The 19,243-nt window shown below is 42.7% G+C and overlaps 1 protein-coding gene across 1 annotated transcript in view; it reads right to left on the reverse strand.

The window, feature by feature from the left end:
* The window catches only part of arhgap15 (Rho GTPase activating protein 15), a 78,664-nt gene that overhangs the window by 22,763 nt on the left and 36,658 nt on the right, over window positions 1-19,243 (reverse strand). Inside the window, exons 9-11 of the mRNA XM_079518026.1 lie at window positions 17,834-17,932; window positions 14,841-14,918; window positions 10,580-10,714 (exon numbers count right to left, since the gene is read on the reverse strand). Of these exons, the coding sequence (XP_079374152.1) occupies window positions 10,580-10,714; window positions 14,841-14,918; window positions 17,834-17,932 (312 nt within the window). The remainder of the gene's footprint in view (window positions 1-10,579; window positions 10,715-14,840; window positions 14,919-17,833; window positions 17,933-19,243) is intronic.

Raw genomic sequence — 19,243 nt, forward strand, 5'->3', positions numbered from 1 at the left:
GAGTCTGGCTGCATCAACGGAATAGAAATTTCTCTGCGACAAAAAAAAACAAACAAAGAGTGAGCTTTTGTGTGTATCTGTTCTCCTCAACACGGCCGAAGTAAACTTCAGAAGGAGAGATGTTAGTGTTGAGGCATATACTGTATAATACCGTATACCCGTGTTTCTCAGAAGATTTGTGCAAAGAATATAATATGTCCAAGCTCACTTCGTGCCACGCTGTGAGCTTGTAGATCTGTTATTTTTAAATAGCCAACAACTACATATGTAAGTGGATAAAGTGGTTAAAAGACTACATTATCTACTTTTGCTGGGGACCTCCTGGAAACACCCCATTCCCCACCCCAAGGGCCCCTGGGGGGGGTTCCTGGACCCCACTGGTCAGTCAGTGTGTGCACTGTGCAGAGAGAAGCAGCACTGCTGCAGCCTCTGCTGATTAAATTGATATGACCTAGATATGTCATATGCGAATCTGACTGGCAAGATAATTAGTTATTGGCAACACCTGTGTGAAATACCAATAGTATAATTTATAAATTGCTTTCATATAGCCTACTCTTAGTCTGAATAAGGGTGGCCATCTACAGGCCGGCCATGTGTACTACAGCTTTCCCTTGAATCCGGAGCAGTTTACCGGTCTCGTCTATACAGCATAATAATTAACATAACCGCAATGTGGACAAAGGAAAGTTTTATATCGTTCACAAACTTGCGCGGGGAACAGCCCGAGCCGTCCTCGTGTGGAAAGCCCCTGAGAACTAACGCTATACTGTATATACTTAATTGACTGGGGACCCCCATGGCTCCATACTTGGTTCAATCCTTTCTTCCTTTGGGTCAACGGGACACTTGTATCGGCTAATTCCACCGAATGTTCGTTCCAGAATAGGTACACTAGGGCAGTGGTTCCCAAAGTGGGGTCCGGGGACCCCCAGGGGTCCTTGAGTGAGTTCCAGGGGGTCCCCAGCTAAATGATAGTTTTGTACACTCTTTGAGTTAAATTAACATTGATTTTACAATATAAATTGGGGGTCCCAGAGATAGAAATGCCATTAAATGGGGGTCCGTAGACTAATGCATGTCAAACTGGGGGTCCTTGAAATTAAACCTTGAGCATCACCGCCAGAGCCGTACAAATCTTCTCTTATGGAGGTCTCTGCATGGCATATCTTTTCAAATGGGGTCCGCTGGCTAATTAGTGTCAATTTGGGGGTCCTTGACATGAAAAAGATTGGGAACCTCTGCACTAAGGTTCATGCAGTTAAAGGCCCTTCCCTCCATAATAGTGATCATAGCAAATTATGAATACATTTAACAACTAGGACACAACATAAATATGTACAAGAATTGATATGTAAATGACGAGGTCTTTGAAGCTGGTTGAAGTGGTGTGTGTGTTACCCAAGATGACCTGAAGCTAGCGATGGACTTTACCCTTTTCCAAGAAAAATCTGGATAAAATGTGCATCTGGTGATGGTGATTGGTGACCCAGTTGTTGGCCAATATTACAGTAGTGTAATATTAATGGTACTGTATGTGGGCTGTTGCTACATTGCATCATAGATATTCATACTGTAAGAGCATTGTCCAATCTGTCAATAATACATTTTTCAAAATGTTTCAAACACAGAGACAATAGCCATCTAAAAGCTCACAATGTGTCAAATATATAAAATAAAAAATATATAAAACTGATTAAAACCAGGAAAATACAACACTTAAAATCTCAATATCTCAATACGAGACCCAAAGTCCCAGACGATATAGTCTCATATCACATATATAATATCAATATATTAATATTATATACTCTAATTGACGCTGCAAAAACTAAATTTAAAGCTTTAATGTTTAATGTTTGTCCTGTACCGTATAGTGGCAGATGATGCCGATCACCATTTTCAAGTCATCGAGTCGTTGACCACCGATTACCAATGTTTTGACGGAGATGTTCTAATACATTTTTGTTTCTATTTGAGAAGAATTAAAGCAGCACTATGTAACTTTCCACTTCTACCCTGGATTTGATTTCCTGCTCAAGTGCTATATATTTTTTTTTATACCATTGAGCTAATAGTCTGCCTGCTTGCTCAAGGTGTCTAGGTGAGACATGATCTTTGACACAATCTAAATGTCTCAATAGAAGAGCAGGGAGACATAAGGCTCATTCATAGTCTGGATTTTCGGTGGTGGGGTGACCACCGCTCCGGTGGTGAGGTGACCACCGGAGCTGAAATAACGCTGAGCGGTGGTGAGTAAAACAGAGAGAAGGGCTGGGGCAGTGGCGGTGGTTTGCTCTTCACTGCGGCTCGTGACACCATGTTGTAGTTCGGTGGTCACCTCACCACCGAAAATCCAGACTATGAATAACGCTATACTGTACAACCAACCCAATTGTATCAGTTATATTGTATTAACACATTGCATGCCAAATATGTATATTTACGTCCTATGGTCTTTAAAAGATACAAAGCGACAAATATGCTGTACATCTTTGTATCTTTGCATCTGCCTGTGTGAACGCAGCATACGATTCATATAGAATCTGCATGGTCTTAGATTCATATACTGTAGGATCTAGTCTTAGATTGAGTAGCATTCCAGATTTGTTCTTAGATTCATATAGGCTCTAGATCGTGGACAAGCATTCATATAACTCTGGTCTTCTTGCCTGGGTGGCCCAGTTACACTACAAACGCACATGCCTATTTCCATGGTTACTGAGGGCAAAAAGACGAGGACCAAACAACTAGGGATAATGTGCCTTTTCCCCTAATTAGCATTTTCAAATTAACAGAGTAGCAATTTTTTTACGACTATGGTTGCCAGTTTTAATTTCTGGGAACAAGACTAGGCGACAAAGGAAACAAGGAAGGAATAGAAAGAAAGGGGAAAAAAAGAAAGGATGAATGTTAAGAGGGGTCAGAAAAAGTAAACATTCATTTACAGAAGCTTGACTTGTACCGCCAGTGTTGCAGATCTACAAGCAGATCTACAAGCCTGTAATATGCAAGCAACTAAGTATAGATCAGACACACAATGCACGTAATGCTTGCACACAGCGGCACACAGCTACTGTACACTGTAACAATTACCACATAAAGCTATGCACAATGCAGCCTCAACCTGCTGAGCAAAAACATGCTTTGCCCAACGCTCCCACTAAGAGCCCAATCGGAAAGAAAAACAACAAAACAAAACAACACTCAAAACTCTCCCAACGGCGTTGGTGGTGTGTGTGTGTTCAAACGACATCTATGTCAGCTCTCAAAACAGATAAAACTCAATTCATCAGTTTGTTTGCATTGATTTGCCGGGGAACAAAAAGGCACGCTTGTCTGTGAGACAGGTGGCTGGAGATTCCAGATCCCCCGCTCTGATACTAGGGCCACATGAATAATAGATTCTGCTCCGTCGGTGCCAGGATCATGGCCTGCAAACACAGCTGCTACGCTACGCCATCCAAGAATGAACAGCTCACAGGGAAGGGAAACGGGGCATGGGCCCCACCTGAGGACCCAGGAAAACACACACACACACACACACACACACACACACACACACACACACACACACACACACACACACACACACACACACACACACACACACACACACACACACACACACACACACACACACACACACACAAAATAACCCCCTCTAACTAAACCTAGTGAGATGAGAGACAGACCGAGAGATATCAGGCTTTTGTTCAGAGTCAGACTGCAGGCAAATCTGATTTGTTTCCCCCAAATCTGATCTTTAAAATGCCCCCTATTCTTCTGGGGGGGGGACGTTCGCCAGAAACGGCAGATTGAGCTTGTAGATCTGCTATTATTTCTGGAGAAGAGATTCGGTGTTGAAGGAAACTAGCGTGGAGAAGTAACAGTTGCTAAGTTGTTAAGATTGAATGGCCACACTGCTTATATCGTCTCTGTCGGGTGGAAACCTCATATGTCCAAAACTGTTACTTTTCAGGATTCAAATTCAAAAATAGCAAAAGTATCAAATCTACAAGCTTGTGGATCTGCTACTATTGATGCTTTTGTGTGAGGCAGTAGCATGATCACGTTGGACATTATTTTTTAGAAAAAATACAAAAAGTATAAAAATATGGAAGAGGTTTCTGGGTTTCTGCCCAACAGGGACGATTTGCAAGTGATCGGATTGGATTTGTGTACTCAGACGTCGCTGACCTATCTACGTTGGTTGCTGTGGTAACGATCGTAACATCTTAGGCGTGAGTAATGTCCAGTCGCTTGACAGCGGCCCTCACGGAAAATAGCAGAAACTGGCAGAATAGAAGTTTTTGTCGAGTGATATGCCGTACAACTATATAAATATATCTGATTCCAAGCAGCGTATATTGACTACAATTCTGATTTGGACTGCCAGTGCACATGTGAACATAACCATGGAGAGAGAGGTGGGCAGAGTGGAGAGAAGGGACGTCTTTGCAAAACAAATTGAATAAATGGGATGATTAAAAGCCACAGTCTTCGACTCCTCGGACTTGTGTGGTTGATCAGAAAGTTATAGCTTTGTTTAACATGTACGTTAAGTTAACATGTGCATGACATATCTCAGTCATGTTTGCCATATTATTAGAAGTGCAAATATGAGTAGTGTATTGAATTGAATTGAGTGGGTACATGTGGAAAGCCTGATGGCTAGTGGAAACATGAGTGGTCTCCACCCACCTGCACACTGCTGTGAATGTGCACGCCGCCACAGCAGAGCCTGCATGGTTTAGCTGGGGGGCTGGGGGATTTCAATTAGTTTGCCGGTGATGCAGGGGCTAGCCTAACGATCCCACCTCTCATTTCAACATGGCCGGGGACACACCCAGAGGGGCTCCCCCTGCCACGCAACCCCATTAGCTTCACTCGCCAAGATGGCCGCCGCGGCGGTGCTAATGATGACGACCCGTCTCTTCCATTGCCACCGAGAGAGCGTTTCACACAGTGTCTTAAATGGAGGTTGATGGATGATGGGCACAGGGCAGGGAGTCACAAAAAAAAGCAGATGAGCTCCACTGCTCATCTAAACGCATCATCCAGAGGGCCAGCCCGGTGTCCTCCTCTATTTAGAGGAACACGGCGGGCTCGTTATCAGAATGACACGAGCTGGCGGTGTTGCCAGATTCTGCGAGAGAAATAAGCAACCTATGAAAAAGTCCAAAAGAAGCGACTAGGCCACATGAGCACTTAAAACATACTGTATACAACCATATTGGCTATTTTCTAAAACAGGGGGTGTCCGTGAACAAATAGGCCTACATATTCATTTGGGGGTCCTTGACATGAAATAGTTTGAGAACCACTGGTTTAAACAATATTTAGGAAGAAAGCCTAAAATAAGCACACTTTAGATTAATTATGCCCCAAAAACCTGCAGCCCACAACTACCAGCATATACGAGCAACTTTACAGGGAAAACGAGCCCAACGTTGCTTATAAAGAAGCAGACATGGCAACACTGAGCTAATCTATGTGAGCTAATCTAATGATTGACTCTTATCTCATCAAAGCATTTGTTTTGATATTATAAAGACAGGTTTAAAGGGTGCGGATCAAACAATTCCTCTTGAGCTTGAAGATAGAATATTAGACATTTTGGGGAATCATTTAAGACATTTTAATATGTACTGTATGTATGTATGGGGGGCCCCTGGCACAGGATTATTACATATTCAGTTTGGAGAAAAGTTTGAGAACCACGACGGTCCCTGCGACCGTCTCATCTCCTTTTGAAAAGCACCGTCTCGAGTGAAGAAGATGTCACGTCTATGAAAAGCGTTTGTTTGAAATGTTAACTAAGGTGCTCCTGCTAAAACATTTGCTCTACATCTCTCACTCAGCCCTCCTCGTCCTCCCACATTACCGCTGCCTGCCACGTTTAGTCGCAAATGTGCACGTTGGTTCTCCTCCCCTGGCCGTTTGATCTGGGTAACGTGTAGCAGGTTAGCCTAATTACACCTCCTGCTATGAAGGAGCCTTCCTCCGCTGCTAATTAGTTGTCTAAACGCTGTCTGCGACTCATCAGCCGCGCACATGCTTATCTGATTAACTGGATGGAACCACCTTGAGTGCCAGTGGGTATTCTGGCCTACATTTGGAGCATGTAAATATTTATTGCCAAATTATGCCCCCCCTCTACCTTGGGATTGTTTGGCAATCTGCTTTCAGGGTCTCTGTGAGAATATTTTCTTAGCGTGGGGTGGAACAGATTTGATAATAGAGGACACTTTCTCCAGACCGCGCGTAAAACTTGGGCTTGGGAGGAGCGGGGCTGATTGAAGTAGGCTGTCGGAGATGCTTCCGGCGTAGATTTCAAATACGTTTTCCATAACTCAGTCAAACTTGTTTGTCTTTGCAAAAAGGGACCGCAACGCTAGTTACGTGATAGATAACAAAATACCAACTATTATTATTATAATGAGTAGCCTATTGTCGCTGTTGGGCTGAAACTGTGCACGTGTATGTCCAAAACCGGCATACACGTGTGTATACGGAGTGGATCCACTGTACTTAGTTTAGTCACAAGCTTGTGTTGATACTTTGGTTTGATACTTGGTTTAATATTTATAATACAGGCAGACCCACCCACTTTCCACCTGGCATCACTATTTTTGGCAACGAAGATAGCAGATCTAAGCTCACAGCGACACTTTGTGAGCCAGCAGATCTGCTGTTTTTGCTACTTCAAGTTCACGGTCAAGGTAAACTTTATTGTCCACAAGGGAAATTTGTCTTGGGCTTTCACCCCAGCTACAGCCACACATAAAACATCAATGAAAAACCAAAATACATTACAGAGGGAGACACAACATTACACAATTGCACACATGATGTGGATAATCTAGCCTCACACAGTTAGGCTACTGCTGTTTCAGAGCCTCGTTCAACATCTTAGTTGATGCTGGTACAAACCATTTTTTTAATCTGATGTACTTCCACTTTGGTTCGTTGTATCTTCTCCCAGAGGGCAGAAGTACAAACTCGCCATTTAAAATATGGGTAACATCACTGACAATTTTTGTAGCCTGTTTTTGTAGCCTGCTCATAAATACTATGATAAAGACTGCAGAGAGGGGAGTTGTCTTACCCCTATGATCTTCCCTGCATTCTGCACCAATCTGAACAATTTGGACCTCAGTTGCACTGAGAGATTACCGAACCAAACCATACTTTTGTGTGACACGGTCACGCAGCGACGCATAAAAAAGATGACACATGGAGATACAAGGTTTCTGCCTGACGACGACGATATCATGTTCTCAGGTCACGTTCGGAGACCAACTGATGGCGCCATGGCCTTTTGGGGTCAGCGCTGAGGCAGGGGACACAGGGCTCAGGTAGCACTTCAGCACCACACTCTAAACATGGACTGGCATTGTTTATACCAGTGGTTCAAGAAATCTGTGTGTGTGTGGGGGGATGGGGGGGGGGGGGGGGGTGCTCGACTGGTGTACCGGCATACACAACTGGCACCGTAGTCCCCGTACAGCCAGCCAATATGGTGGGGCCAGACTGGAGGGTCAGATGGCTAATATACGTAGGTCTGAAGGGGTCTTATTGATAGGTGAGACAGAGAGTGTAGGTCTGATGGGGGTCTTATTGACAGGTGAGACAGGGGATTGAGTGACACATGACTGCCTTCATGAGCTGCTGACAGATGCTAGAGTGACCTTTGAAGGCGGGCGGGGCTGTACAGGTCATTTATTTTACTTGAGTAAAAGTATCAGTACTGTAATATAGAAATACTATAGGAAGTAAAAGTCAGGAATTAAAAGTACAAAAGTATTGGAATCAAAATGTACTTGAAGTACCAAAAATAAAAGTACCCATTGTGCAGAATGTCCTGCATTTCAAGTTTTCAAATGTATAAAAATATTTTTAAAATAGCATTGTACGCATTGTGAGATTGTAGGTCGGCTATTATCAAATGGCCAAAATGTATATACACTACTTGTAATGATAATCAAAATCTACAAAGTAACTAGTAACTAAAGTTTTCAAATAAATGTAGTGGAGTATTTGGATCCGAGATGTAGTGGTGTAAAGTACAAATACCTCTAAATTGTACTTAAGCAGTAATTAAGTAGATGTACTTGGTTACTTTACACCACTACAGGTCAGGTCAGGTCATGCAGCAGAGGTGAGCCAAGTGACCTGCCTTGAGGTACAATTATGCGTCATTGCACAACCCTGTCACTTGTATGTCACCATATGTAGACCTATTCTAAAAAAACATAATAGGCCTAATAATCAGCTTAGAATAGAATACGTCATTTTTATAGAACGAGACTTGTTGAAAAGGTTGTGAGATTAACTTTATATGAAGCATAAGCCTGAACATTTTCATGTCATTTTCATGACCCCAAATGAATGGGTTTTTGACCACGGAAGTGCTCATGCGGCCTATAGCTCTAGTCGCTTCTTTTGGTCTTGTTTTCATAGACCTGTTACTTATTTCTATCTCAAAATCTAATGGGAAGAAGAGCACTCCAGCGTGCCTTTACCGTATGTACGTAGACATGACCCCTTGCTGTTCCAACAGTGCCCTCTTTTGATAGCACTGCCTGAAAGGCCAACGCTCTGATGTTGACTTGACTTTTGGGGGGATCTTGGTGGTGACGGCGGTGGATTCTAATATTACTTAGCAAACTGATTTAAAACACAATCAATGTAGTGTAGTGGAGAAAATATAGGTCTCTGGGTAGAGATGCTTTGCTTACTCTACTTTTTATTCTTCTCATTGTGAGTATTATTGCTTTGTGAGTCATCGCTTTATGTAGCATACTGTAAACGGAGACTCCACTAGGCCCATTTCTAGGACTCTTACCCAGCGACGTAGTTATGTTCTCCATTCAGTTGACGTCATCTCAGTTGAACCACAAATATACTTACTGTAGTTGATAATAGGCCCAGCATATCTTCGCCGAAAATAGCCGATCCACAAGCTCAAGCTTGTTTGCAGAATGTTTGGCCCAGAATATGGACGCTAGGGTTCAAGTGGTTTAATTTGATCTGACATGCTGATAGCATACCAATGACTCTATTGCCCAAGGTTCGTACTGAATTTGGTAGAAAATAAAACATTTGTTATTTCTTGAAACTTGGCTTCAAATCATGGAGGAAAATGAAATGCAGGTCTGTCAATGTTTTTGAGCCATACTGTAATCTCTGCAACACAATTATAAAACATCTTGCCTGCCTTCAATGTATAATCGGATCTTTTTTAAATTTGATTTGTTTTAAATGTATTATTATTTTCTTTTTCTACGTTCATGGTAGTCTGTATTACTTCTTTATATCGTCTATCGGGTGGAATCCTCATATGTCCAAAACGTGATTTGAAATAGCGAAAGTAGCAGATCTACAAGCGGGTCGTTTCGTGCAGCGTTTGAGCTTACGGATCTGCTACTTGTGATGCTTTTGTGTGACGCTGTAGTGTGATCAAATATAGGGCATTAATTTAAGAAAAAAACACAAGTTCAAATAAGGAGATACAGTAAGAGGTTTCTGCCCGACAACAGCGATAATGTAATTTTGTCCATGTCTGTAACTTTCTGCTCACTCTTTGGCCAGGTCTCCGTTGCAAAAGCGAGGTTTAAGCTCAATTAGACTAACCTGGTTAATAAAGGTCAAAGATTACTAAAGTCAAGCCTTGTTTTTTTTCTTCTGTATTTCAATTCAATTTTTTTAAATTAGTTTAAATCTTATGCTCGTTTGAAATTACACGCCCCCAATTTCACAAAATTTGACTACAGCTAAACAAACTCTGGACTGACCCCGGCCAACTGTATTGATAGGTCCTCTGTTCGTACAGTTATGTCGTTGCCTCTGTCAGGTGGACACCGAAAAACCACAAACTGTTATTTTTCAGGATTCAAATTCAAAAACAGCAAAAGTAGCAGATCTACAAGCTCAAAACGCATCGCCTCGTGTCATGTTTCGAGCTTGTGGATATGTTGTGATGCTTTTGTGTGACACTAATAGTTGGACACTAATTTACTAAAAACACAAAAAAGTTAGAATATGGAGATAGGAGGTTTTTTGCCCGACAGCGACGATATGCACATGGTAGGAATAAAATCGACTTGCTTATCAGCTGTATTTATTCCCAATGGCCTCCCTCTCTCCAGCTCACAGAGTGAAGGAATAGTTTACTCTTTAACTGAGCTGCCTTAAGGGACAACAATTCTAGAGGCAAACAGAGGCACACACTGTAAACAGGATTAAGGCTAATACACCGCAGGGCCAAATGAATGTGTTACTATATGTAAAATGCAAGGGTAGACTGCATAAAATATGGTCTTGGCTGGGTATCGACTATTCTTGATATATTAGCCAGAATCAATGTGATATTGTTGGCTATTATTATAAGGCAAAAATATGAATGATAAAGACCAAAAAAGGAACGAAATAATTATATAGCATTTAAGCCAAAACAAAGGAACAATGGAAGTTGACAATGGTGCAAGGTGACCGGCCAGCCCTTGCCAAAATGGCAAGAAAAGTAGCTGACATGAAAAAACAAAAATGCAGCTGGGGCTAGTTCTGTACTCACTGATGGCCTCCACAAACAGCTCAAAGAAGCGAAAGGGGAACAGCGGCTCTGGCAGCTCGCGGAAAAACATCTTGAGCGCGCCGGTGACAACGTGGATGTCCTCCCACTGGCTGGCGTCCAAGTTGAGCTCCTTCTCTGGGGAGCAGAGCAGCAACCAGGAAGGGTTCGTGACGGGGGGAGACAGGAGGGAAAGACAGAGGGAAACAACACAGCTTTAATTGGGAGAATTAGCTGGGGCTAATTACTATGCTAATGTTTACCTGCTTACAGCGGCGCCTCGCTAACAGCACCAGGCCTCCGCGGCTACCCAGAGGTCTGGAGCCACATGGCTTTTTTTTTTCTCCGCCCGTCCCCCCACCCCCCTCCTCCGCTCGCTGTTTGAGGCGATATGAGCCTCTCCGCGCCGAAATCATTCCATTTTAATAGAGCTGAGACCAGAGAGTACCCCCTGGTATAGCGACACAGGCCATCAGGTAGACACGCGGTCCGTGTGAGGGGGGAGTGGGGGGACGCTGAACCATGCCACAGGAGGCTGAACCGTGTGAATGGGAGCCAAGCTGACAGGCCTGGAGGTGTGGGGACTGGGGATGCTTCTGCCACCGCACTGAAAAGTCACATGTTGACATATACATCGTGCTGGAAGTAAGCCATCGTTCACTCTATTACTACTGAGACCATTAACTCACTGACGAGATAATAACCCATTAAGACCTGAGGCAGATTCTACACATTTCTTCTAAATCAGTGTTCTCAAACTTTTTCATGCCAGGGACCCCCAGAATGATTATGTATTTGGCCGCGGTCCCCCCATCTGAAAAGGTGTTGTGCCAGGGACCCCCAGAAGAGAGTTTTTGTTAAAATCTTTCATTAAAATTGTTCAAAATCGGCACAAAGTGACACGCTGCGAGCAATCTTGTACATCTGCTATTTTTGAAAAGCCAACATGGATAAAGTGGTTAAAGGACCACTTCACCAGCTTTCAACCTATCTTCTTATAATTGGTCCTCACGTTCATGATAAAATACCACAATCTTTTTCTACTCTATTTCTCATAGGAGGTCTGTGGGCAGTTCAGAAACCCATCCACCAGTGACATCATCGGATGTTAAAGATTTTGTTAAACATATATATATATATATATATATATATATATATATATATATATATATATATATATAGAGAGAGAGAGAGAGAGAGAGAGAGAGAGAGAGAGATTTATATTATCATGTGAACAATGGCTTCCATTTTCGCATTGCAACTTGAGGAATAGAAAGCCTGCAGTATATATTAGCTTGGAATCCCCATCGATGATGTCACTGGTGGACAGGTTTCTGAACAGCACAGTCCTCCTGAGACACAGACTGAGTATAGGAAAATAAGTGCTATTTTATCATGATCATTAGTGAGGACCAATTATATGATGATAGGTTGAAAAGTGAAGTGGTCATTTAAAAAAGATTGTGATGCTGCATTAACTACTTTTGACGGGGACCCCCTGGGAAGCCCCGCAGGGGGCTTGTATGTGGTGTGATCCAGTATTTTGTTTAGATGTATTTTATTGGATCCAATAAAAAGGTATACCTTTTTTTTACCGCCCAGGGTTTGTATAGTGATGTGCATGCTTTTGCTCAGAGCTAGCAAAATAATAAAAGGAAGACCAAACAAAAAAAAATGTTGTGTGTTGAACACTCCAACTCCATATGCAAGGAGGTCCGCTCGTCTTGCAGAAGCATAATCTTTTGATCTCAAAGAATGCCGGGTGGATGAAAAAGACTAATGCATATGGGACGGAAGTATATTGGCAGTATGGGACACATATTTCTCTTTTTGAAACCACTTACAGTAAGCCCTATTGTCAAATGACAAAGTATATAGTATATAGTAAGGCTAAACGCAGCCAGAAATAAATCTGGCAGTTGTGTAGTGTTGGATGCCACATTCATGCCTTGCAGTGTGTCTAAACTTGCACCTAGAAATGAGTTTGTTGTCATTTGAGAGGTTCCTTTGATCAATGAAAACATTGATCCAAAACGTGTCAGCCCCTTAACCACACTTTCTTGATTTGAAAGTATTTGATAACCACTGCTCTTATCTCTAGGGAAAGCCAACATGCTTTTCCTCTTGGAATGTGTAAAGTACATCAAGTTCAGCTGAGGGCCGAAAGAAGAGAGAATTTACTGTCAGTCCCCAAATCAAAGGTGTGAGTAACCTCTGTGGAATCTTGATACTACGCTATGCAATGCGACCCAAGCCTACAATATGGAAATGTTTGTGAGCGTTGTAAATTGCCCCCCACCCCCCCTCACCCCCCCTCCCTCTGCATTTGACAATGTCCAGTTTCTCTGAGGCGAAACGAGAGTTGGAGGAACAACACACATGGAGAACAAACGGGTGGGACACAGTGGTGTAGGCACATGGTGTCACCGCGCCAGAATGTGTGGAATGCCGAGAATGTCGCTGATGTCACTCCGTCGTTTTCCACTGTCTTGTGTGTGCCGTACGTGGATCCATCACGAATGGTACCCAAAAAAGGAACAGTCAAAACCAGGCGATGCCCGTTGTTTCAATAAAACGTTAAGTTAAAAATGAATAACACATTTTTAGAGATTTTATTATTTTTTTGATCATGGTTAGAGGGGAATGGGATATTCTTTATGTTCTTTCGTTAAGCAGAACAGACGTTGCCTTGTTTGTGTAAGAAAATCCCCACGGGGCTACGGCTTCTCACATGGAAATGTTGGATCATTTATGCACTGAAGTGATTGGGTGAGTGTGCTGCGCTGCACTATACTGGTAGGTTTTGCTGAATTATTGTCTCACTGGAGGAGCTTTCCCATGCCTGGTAAAAAGCTATAGTCCATTCCTCATTCTGTTCTCTCAACAACAATTTACTTGGAACTTAATCGTTTAAGAAGCACTCAGTCACCATTTTACAAGCATAGTGTGTACTTTGGGGTTTGTATGGTTTCCATTGTTGCGTGCAGGTACAGATTCCACCGGCCAGGTTCGGGAGTCTGATAGTAATGACACATCAGCCCCTTGTTGTTGCAGGGATCTAGCTTGTGACATTTAACAGGACTATGACAATTTAGAGTTGCATTTCTTTGATGTCAGGCAGAAACCCTCTTATCTCCATATTCAAACTTTCTATGTTTTTTGTTTCTTTTCTTTTTTTCCCCGTAAATGAATGCCTATACTTATAGGCTATAAGTATAGGCATCATTTACGGGTGATTTGTAGTGATCACACTACAGCGTCACACATAACTATCAGATCTACAGACCTTGTAGATCTGATACTTTTGGCGTTTTTGAGAGGCGCTAGCCCCTCCTATGCCCAGCATTGTCAGTTTGTGTGTACCCCATACGCAATGATTTGATTGGCTGAGCACCCCATAGCGATGATTTCATTGGCTGAGTACGTACTTCGTATTGAGGATAAAATGTGAGGACAGAAAATTGAGGACGCCACAAGTGATTAGCCTTGAGGATAAAGACTTGAGTATAAAAAGTAAGGACAGACAAGTGAACCGATAGCCGCAGCCCTAAACTGAAGCCATGAACTGAAGCCATGAACTGCAGGTTAGAGCAAACTTTTTAGCGAAACTTTTTAGCTAGTTTTAGCAAAACTAGTGAAAATAGCAGATCTACAAGCTCACAATGCATCACATTGTGATTGATTGATTGATTGATTGAAATTTGTATTTCACAGTATGCAGAATGGGTACAGAACAAAACAGCACAAAATACAAAAACTGTTACACCATGATAAAGCATTACACTTGTTTACAACAGGGTCCACCATTTTCAATTAATCAGAAAATACCCATAAAAAAGACAGTGGTTCCCAAACGTTTCCATGTCAACGACCCCCAAATTGACACTAATGAGCCCGCGGACCCCCATTAGAAAAGATATGCCAGGGACCCCCCCCCCCCCCCCCCATAAGAGAAGAATTTGTACGGCTCTAGCAGTGATTCTCAATCCGTTTAATTTCACGGACCCCCATTTAATGACATTTCTATCTCTGAGACCCCAATGTATATTTTAAAATCAATCAAAGTCCAATTGGTTCCATTTGTACACTTTAGTTACAGACACATAAGGGTCCATTTGGTTCCATCATTTAGCTGGGGACCCCCTGGAACTCCCTCAAGGACCCCTGGGGGTCCCCGGACCCCACTTTGGGAACCACTGGTTTAGGAAACCCAGTGGGTTATAAAATAACTAAGCCCATGGTTCATGGCTGTGATTCAACCAACCTTCATCGATGATGAACCGAAGCTTCTGAATAGTAGATAGATTGCCGCTGACTCTGTAGATGCCATCCACTTCCAGACCTGCAAGATATCCACCAAATATTATACTGTAGTAAAGTAAAACAGCTTCCCGTTTGGTATAATAATATACATCAAAATGCATGCATTTCACCTGAGGGATACATACAGTGTTGTTGCCATGTCGGGGGGAGGGGGGGGGGGGGGGATTTCTAAAGTGCCTATTTTGGGCTTGCTGTCTAATGTCTAAAGTTACTTGTGCAAGCAGAGCGCACAAATACTCAGACCGTACCCAAACAGCAGCAGAGAGCTTTAGGACTCAGAGCAGCAGTCGTACCAGCAGTGGTGAGCACACTTCATGGCGTGCTCTGCTTGCGCCCAAGTCTTGCTTACTTACTTGCTTACAAGGCGCAAGTTGGCATCTTGAGAGAGTGCATTTCTAGTTTAAACCAGTGGTTCTCAAACATTTTCATATCAAGGACCCCCAACTTAAGTTGTATTTGTCCACTGATCCCCATCTGAAAATACTGTGTACAAGATTTGTGTATTTTAAAAAACTTTCTAAAAAATTCCTATTTTTGTGTGTGTAAAAATAGTAGAGCTAGATCGGCTATTTTTACATACTGTAGTTGTAGTGTGGTCATGTGGCCTTAGTCGCTTCTTTTGGGCATGTTTTCATAGGCCTGACCGCTTGTTTCTTTTGCAAAATCTGGCAAAACTGGATACATATACTGTACTGTACTTTTTTATTGTATAATTTACTATAATCATACCATGTATATATTTTTATAACAAATGATCACCATTAGCTCTAGTTTTCTTCTTTTTTTTTCTAATTTAAAAATAATCTACTGACTTGGGACAAACTCTCTATATACTGTAATAGTATATCTTCCCCTGTCATGCAGAAACCTTCTCCATATTTAATCTTTTGTCATTAAAAATGCCCTACTTGCCATACTACAGCGAACGTGGCGCAAAGTGACACATTTTGAGCTTGTAGATCTACTACTTTTACTGTTTCTGACATAATGAGGTTTCTACCCAACAGAGACGACATGATATCATTATTGCTACTTTCACTATTTTAAGTATTTTTGTGCGACACTGCTGTATGATGGAGTATTACAGCACTGCTGTAAGTTGAAATATATGGAGATATTAGGTGAAATATAGCACCGATTTAAAAATGTTAGAAGTATCAATAAGATTGCAGCTCTCCATCTCAGCTGCACATTAGTTCATATTGACTGCTAGTAGCATAAACTGCCTGAGCCTAGCTTGGACCGAGATGCCATATGGCTCCATTTCGCTGTGAGATTTTGAGGACTACTTTGATTATAGAGTATGCCTGCCATTCTGCACTGCATCCAAGGACGCCAGACAAAGTCTGCCAAACCAACTCAATAGCAGTCGACAGCTTGTCATGCTTTCATTGTCCCCACTCTAAAAATGAACAATGTTTTCTACATGCCAGTCTGTGTCGGAGGAGGATGTTCGTCGTCTTTAAATTATATATTCATTCATTTGAAGCTCTTTACAGTTCACAGAAAGTAACAACGCTATTAGTTATTAACATAGATTTTTTTTTAGCAAACGAGTACAGGTAGGCCTACGTGAACATAATGCCTGTTGTATTTATTTTCTATACTTGGATGGATGATAAGAAAGGATCCAGAAGAAAAGGAGGGAAAAAAAGAACAACACATCCCCACAAATCCAGTGTGGGTGAGGAGAAGAGTGCACACCGCCACGACATGACCACTTCTGTAGCCTCGGGGCATCAGAAGAGGTTACGGTCATTTGAGGGACACTGTTGTCACTCTGTTGCAGACGCGAACACTGGGCAGAGGTAACCCGGGCGACATTTTCCTCTGCCCTTTATATTGATTGCTCTAATGAATGTCCAGATTCCCAGCGTTTGACACACAGCGGCACAACGTGTACCGTTGTCACTGTTGGGGTGACTTGAGGATATAGTCGACAACTGCAGCGAATGAAGGAGTCACACATGTGTCAGTTAAAAAAAGGGTCCTCTCTCGTTATGGCCTGCAATTTAATGTGGCCAAATGTTAAAATGTTCCAACGGAGGTGATCTTAACTGTTTATTCTTGAGGTTGTCAAAGTTTGTTTATTTGCGCTCTCCTCCCTAGTGCCTCTCTGGATAGTCTTGTTTGTGTTGAAAGGTTTATTTTCTTATATGCTGAAGTCCATCATGGATCAATAAACATAACAGGACTCTAAATCATAATTGCCGTAGTTTAAAGGAGCTCTTAATCAGTATTATTTTCTCAGCAAGTTTATCGGGCCACCACAATTTTACCCCAAGATAACTAATAGTCCTGAACAAATGTTCAGCCAAAACCACAAACGGAACCCATTACACAAACACATAATTCACTCTCAATTTCGGGCGCGTTGTAAACAGTCTGAAGTGGACTCAGATTTGGACGTGGACCAAGAAATGAAGCGTTTTGGGATGCCGGGGAGCGTTTTCCTCCGGGTTCAGCCCCTTTGCCTCGCCAGCTATGTGAGGGAGCCTGGGAAACTGCTGATCACACACACACTGTGCAGGAACGCTGAAAAGTCAACGACCGAGACGCACTTCTTATAAAACAGGCACTTTCTAGACCGTGGATCTTGTCAAATGAGCTCGGAAAATGTCAACAAAATGGACAGAAAGTGTAAACATAACATGAAAAAAAGCCTAAATGGCGATTTGCGATTGTGGGTTTAGATGGAGCATCAGAGAGAGAGAGAGAGAGAGAGAGAGAGGTGGACAGGCCTTGGGTCAGGATGGAAAACGCGTGAGGAGATGTCAGCCCTCCTTAATGCAAGAGAATAAAGGAAATGCATTCTTCTGGACTTTTTTTTCCCACACAGATATCATGCATTTCAATCTCTTTCCCATACACAAAAGCCTGTCCTGTGGAATTGGAGCTTTCAACAGTGTGAAACGAGAGGATGTGTACGCGTACCTCGTTTTTCGACGGCTTCCAAACAGAGCTTGACGAACTTTGGCACGCTGGTCCCCTCACGTTCGCACAGTGTCAACAAGTGGCAGCCAAACACTCGATCTGCAGGAGAATGAAATGTTATGACTTGTTATAACCGCCGCGCCGCAAACCATGAGAGAAACTAGAAGTAGTTTTCGTCAACGTTGAAGGACAAGGGGTTAATATTGTTTCTTTGACCACTTAATTTTTCCTTCAGCTGCTGCATGCATCTTTTTTTGACAGCACCGCAAACCACACTTGCATCCATTGTTTGTTTTATGATCTCATCTTTAATGGCTGTAGAACACTTGTATCACTGTAGTTAGGAATTTAATATCTAAATCTAAGCTCAATCATTTTATCATTAACATTTTTGTCCCATAAACCTTTCGTTTCCCATGTGACCACTTAAACCCTATATACGCTTTGTTGACTGGAAGTCCCCCTAGGGCTCTATTCTAGGCTTTTTCCCCCTCTACACCAAAAAGTTTCGATGCGTTGTAAACTTGTACATCAGCTATCCCCCCAGAATAAGGACACTAGGGTTCATGTGGTTGATGAACTCCCGATCAGAGGCAGCATAATGCACCATGCTCACTATCTTATATGCAAACCACTTTCCATTGCTTCATTTCTCAAAAGTTCGTCCCCATCTAATTTGGTGAACAAGCCCTCTCTGAACTCGTCCCAACAGGCAATAAATTCCAAAGGCCTCTGAGGCTACTGGCTTCATCAAGCCACCGAACAGCGAGAGCGACCGTGGCCTCAGGAAAAACCCTACGGGTTAAGCCAAGCACACATGGAACACAGGCCCATTTTCACACTCTGTGATGATGAGGTGATCTCCCTCTCCCCTCTGCTGCATTCCAGTATCCGTATCACTCTCTCTCTCTATCTCTCTCTCTCTCTCTCTCTCTCTCTCTCTCTCTCTCTCTCTCTCTCTCTAGCCTGTGGAACATCAAACGATCACCCTCTCTTGTTTATACACAAGCAAGCGAGGGGAGGGTGCACCAAATACATAAATGACTCCGAGCGAGGCACCTTTGCATACAAAATAACACTTTTCGCCAGCGCTCGGCAAGATAAGCAAGGAAGGGAGGGAGGGGGGTTGGAAGAGTTGAGGGGGCGGGTGGTGGTGGGGTGGGCAGAGAAATGGAGCAAAATTACCCCTCCTAAAGGAATTCAAATAACCCTCCCGTCGCATGGATTTAATTTGCATTCTGAAGAATGATAGGAGGGAGCGGAGGGGGTGGTGCGATTTGAGGAAGCCACTCTCTGAAGTGGCTTGCCCACTAGCTCTGCCAAAAAGGACAGTCTGGGGGCCACCTGCCCCATTCCTTAATCCACAAGTATTTCATTTATTCCGTCAATAACGTCCTCTCGCTTTGATCT

This window comes from Electrona antarctica, assembly GCF_951216825.1.
Source record: "Electrona antarctica genome assembly, chromosome: 13".
Classification (NCBI taxonomy): domain Eukaryota; kingdom Metazoa; phylum Chordata; class Actinopteri; order Myctophiformes; family Myctophidae; genus Electrona; species Electrona antarctica.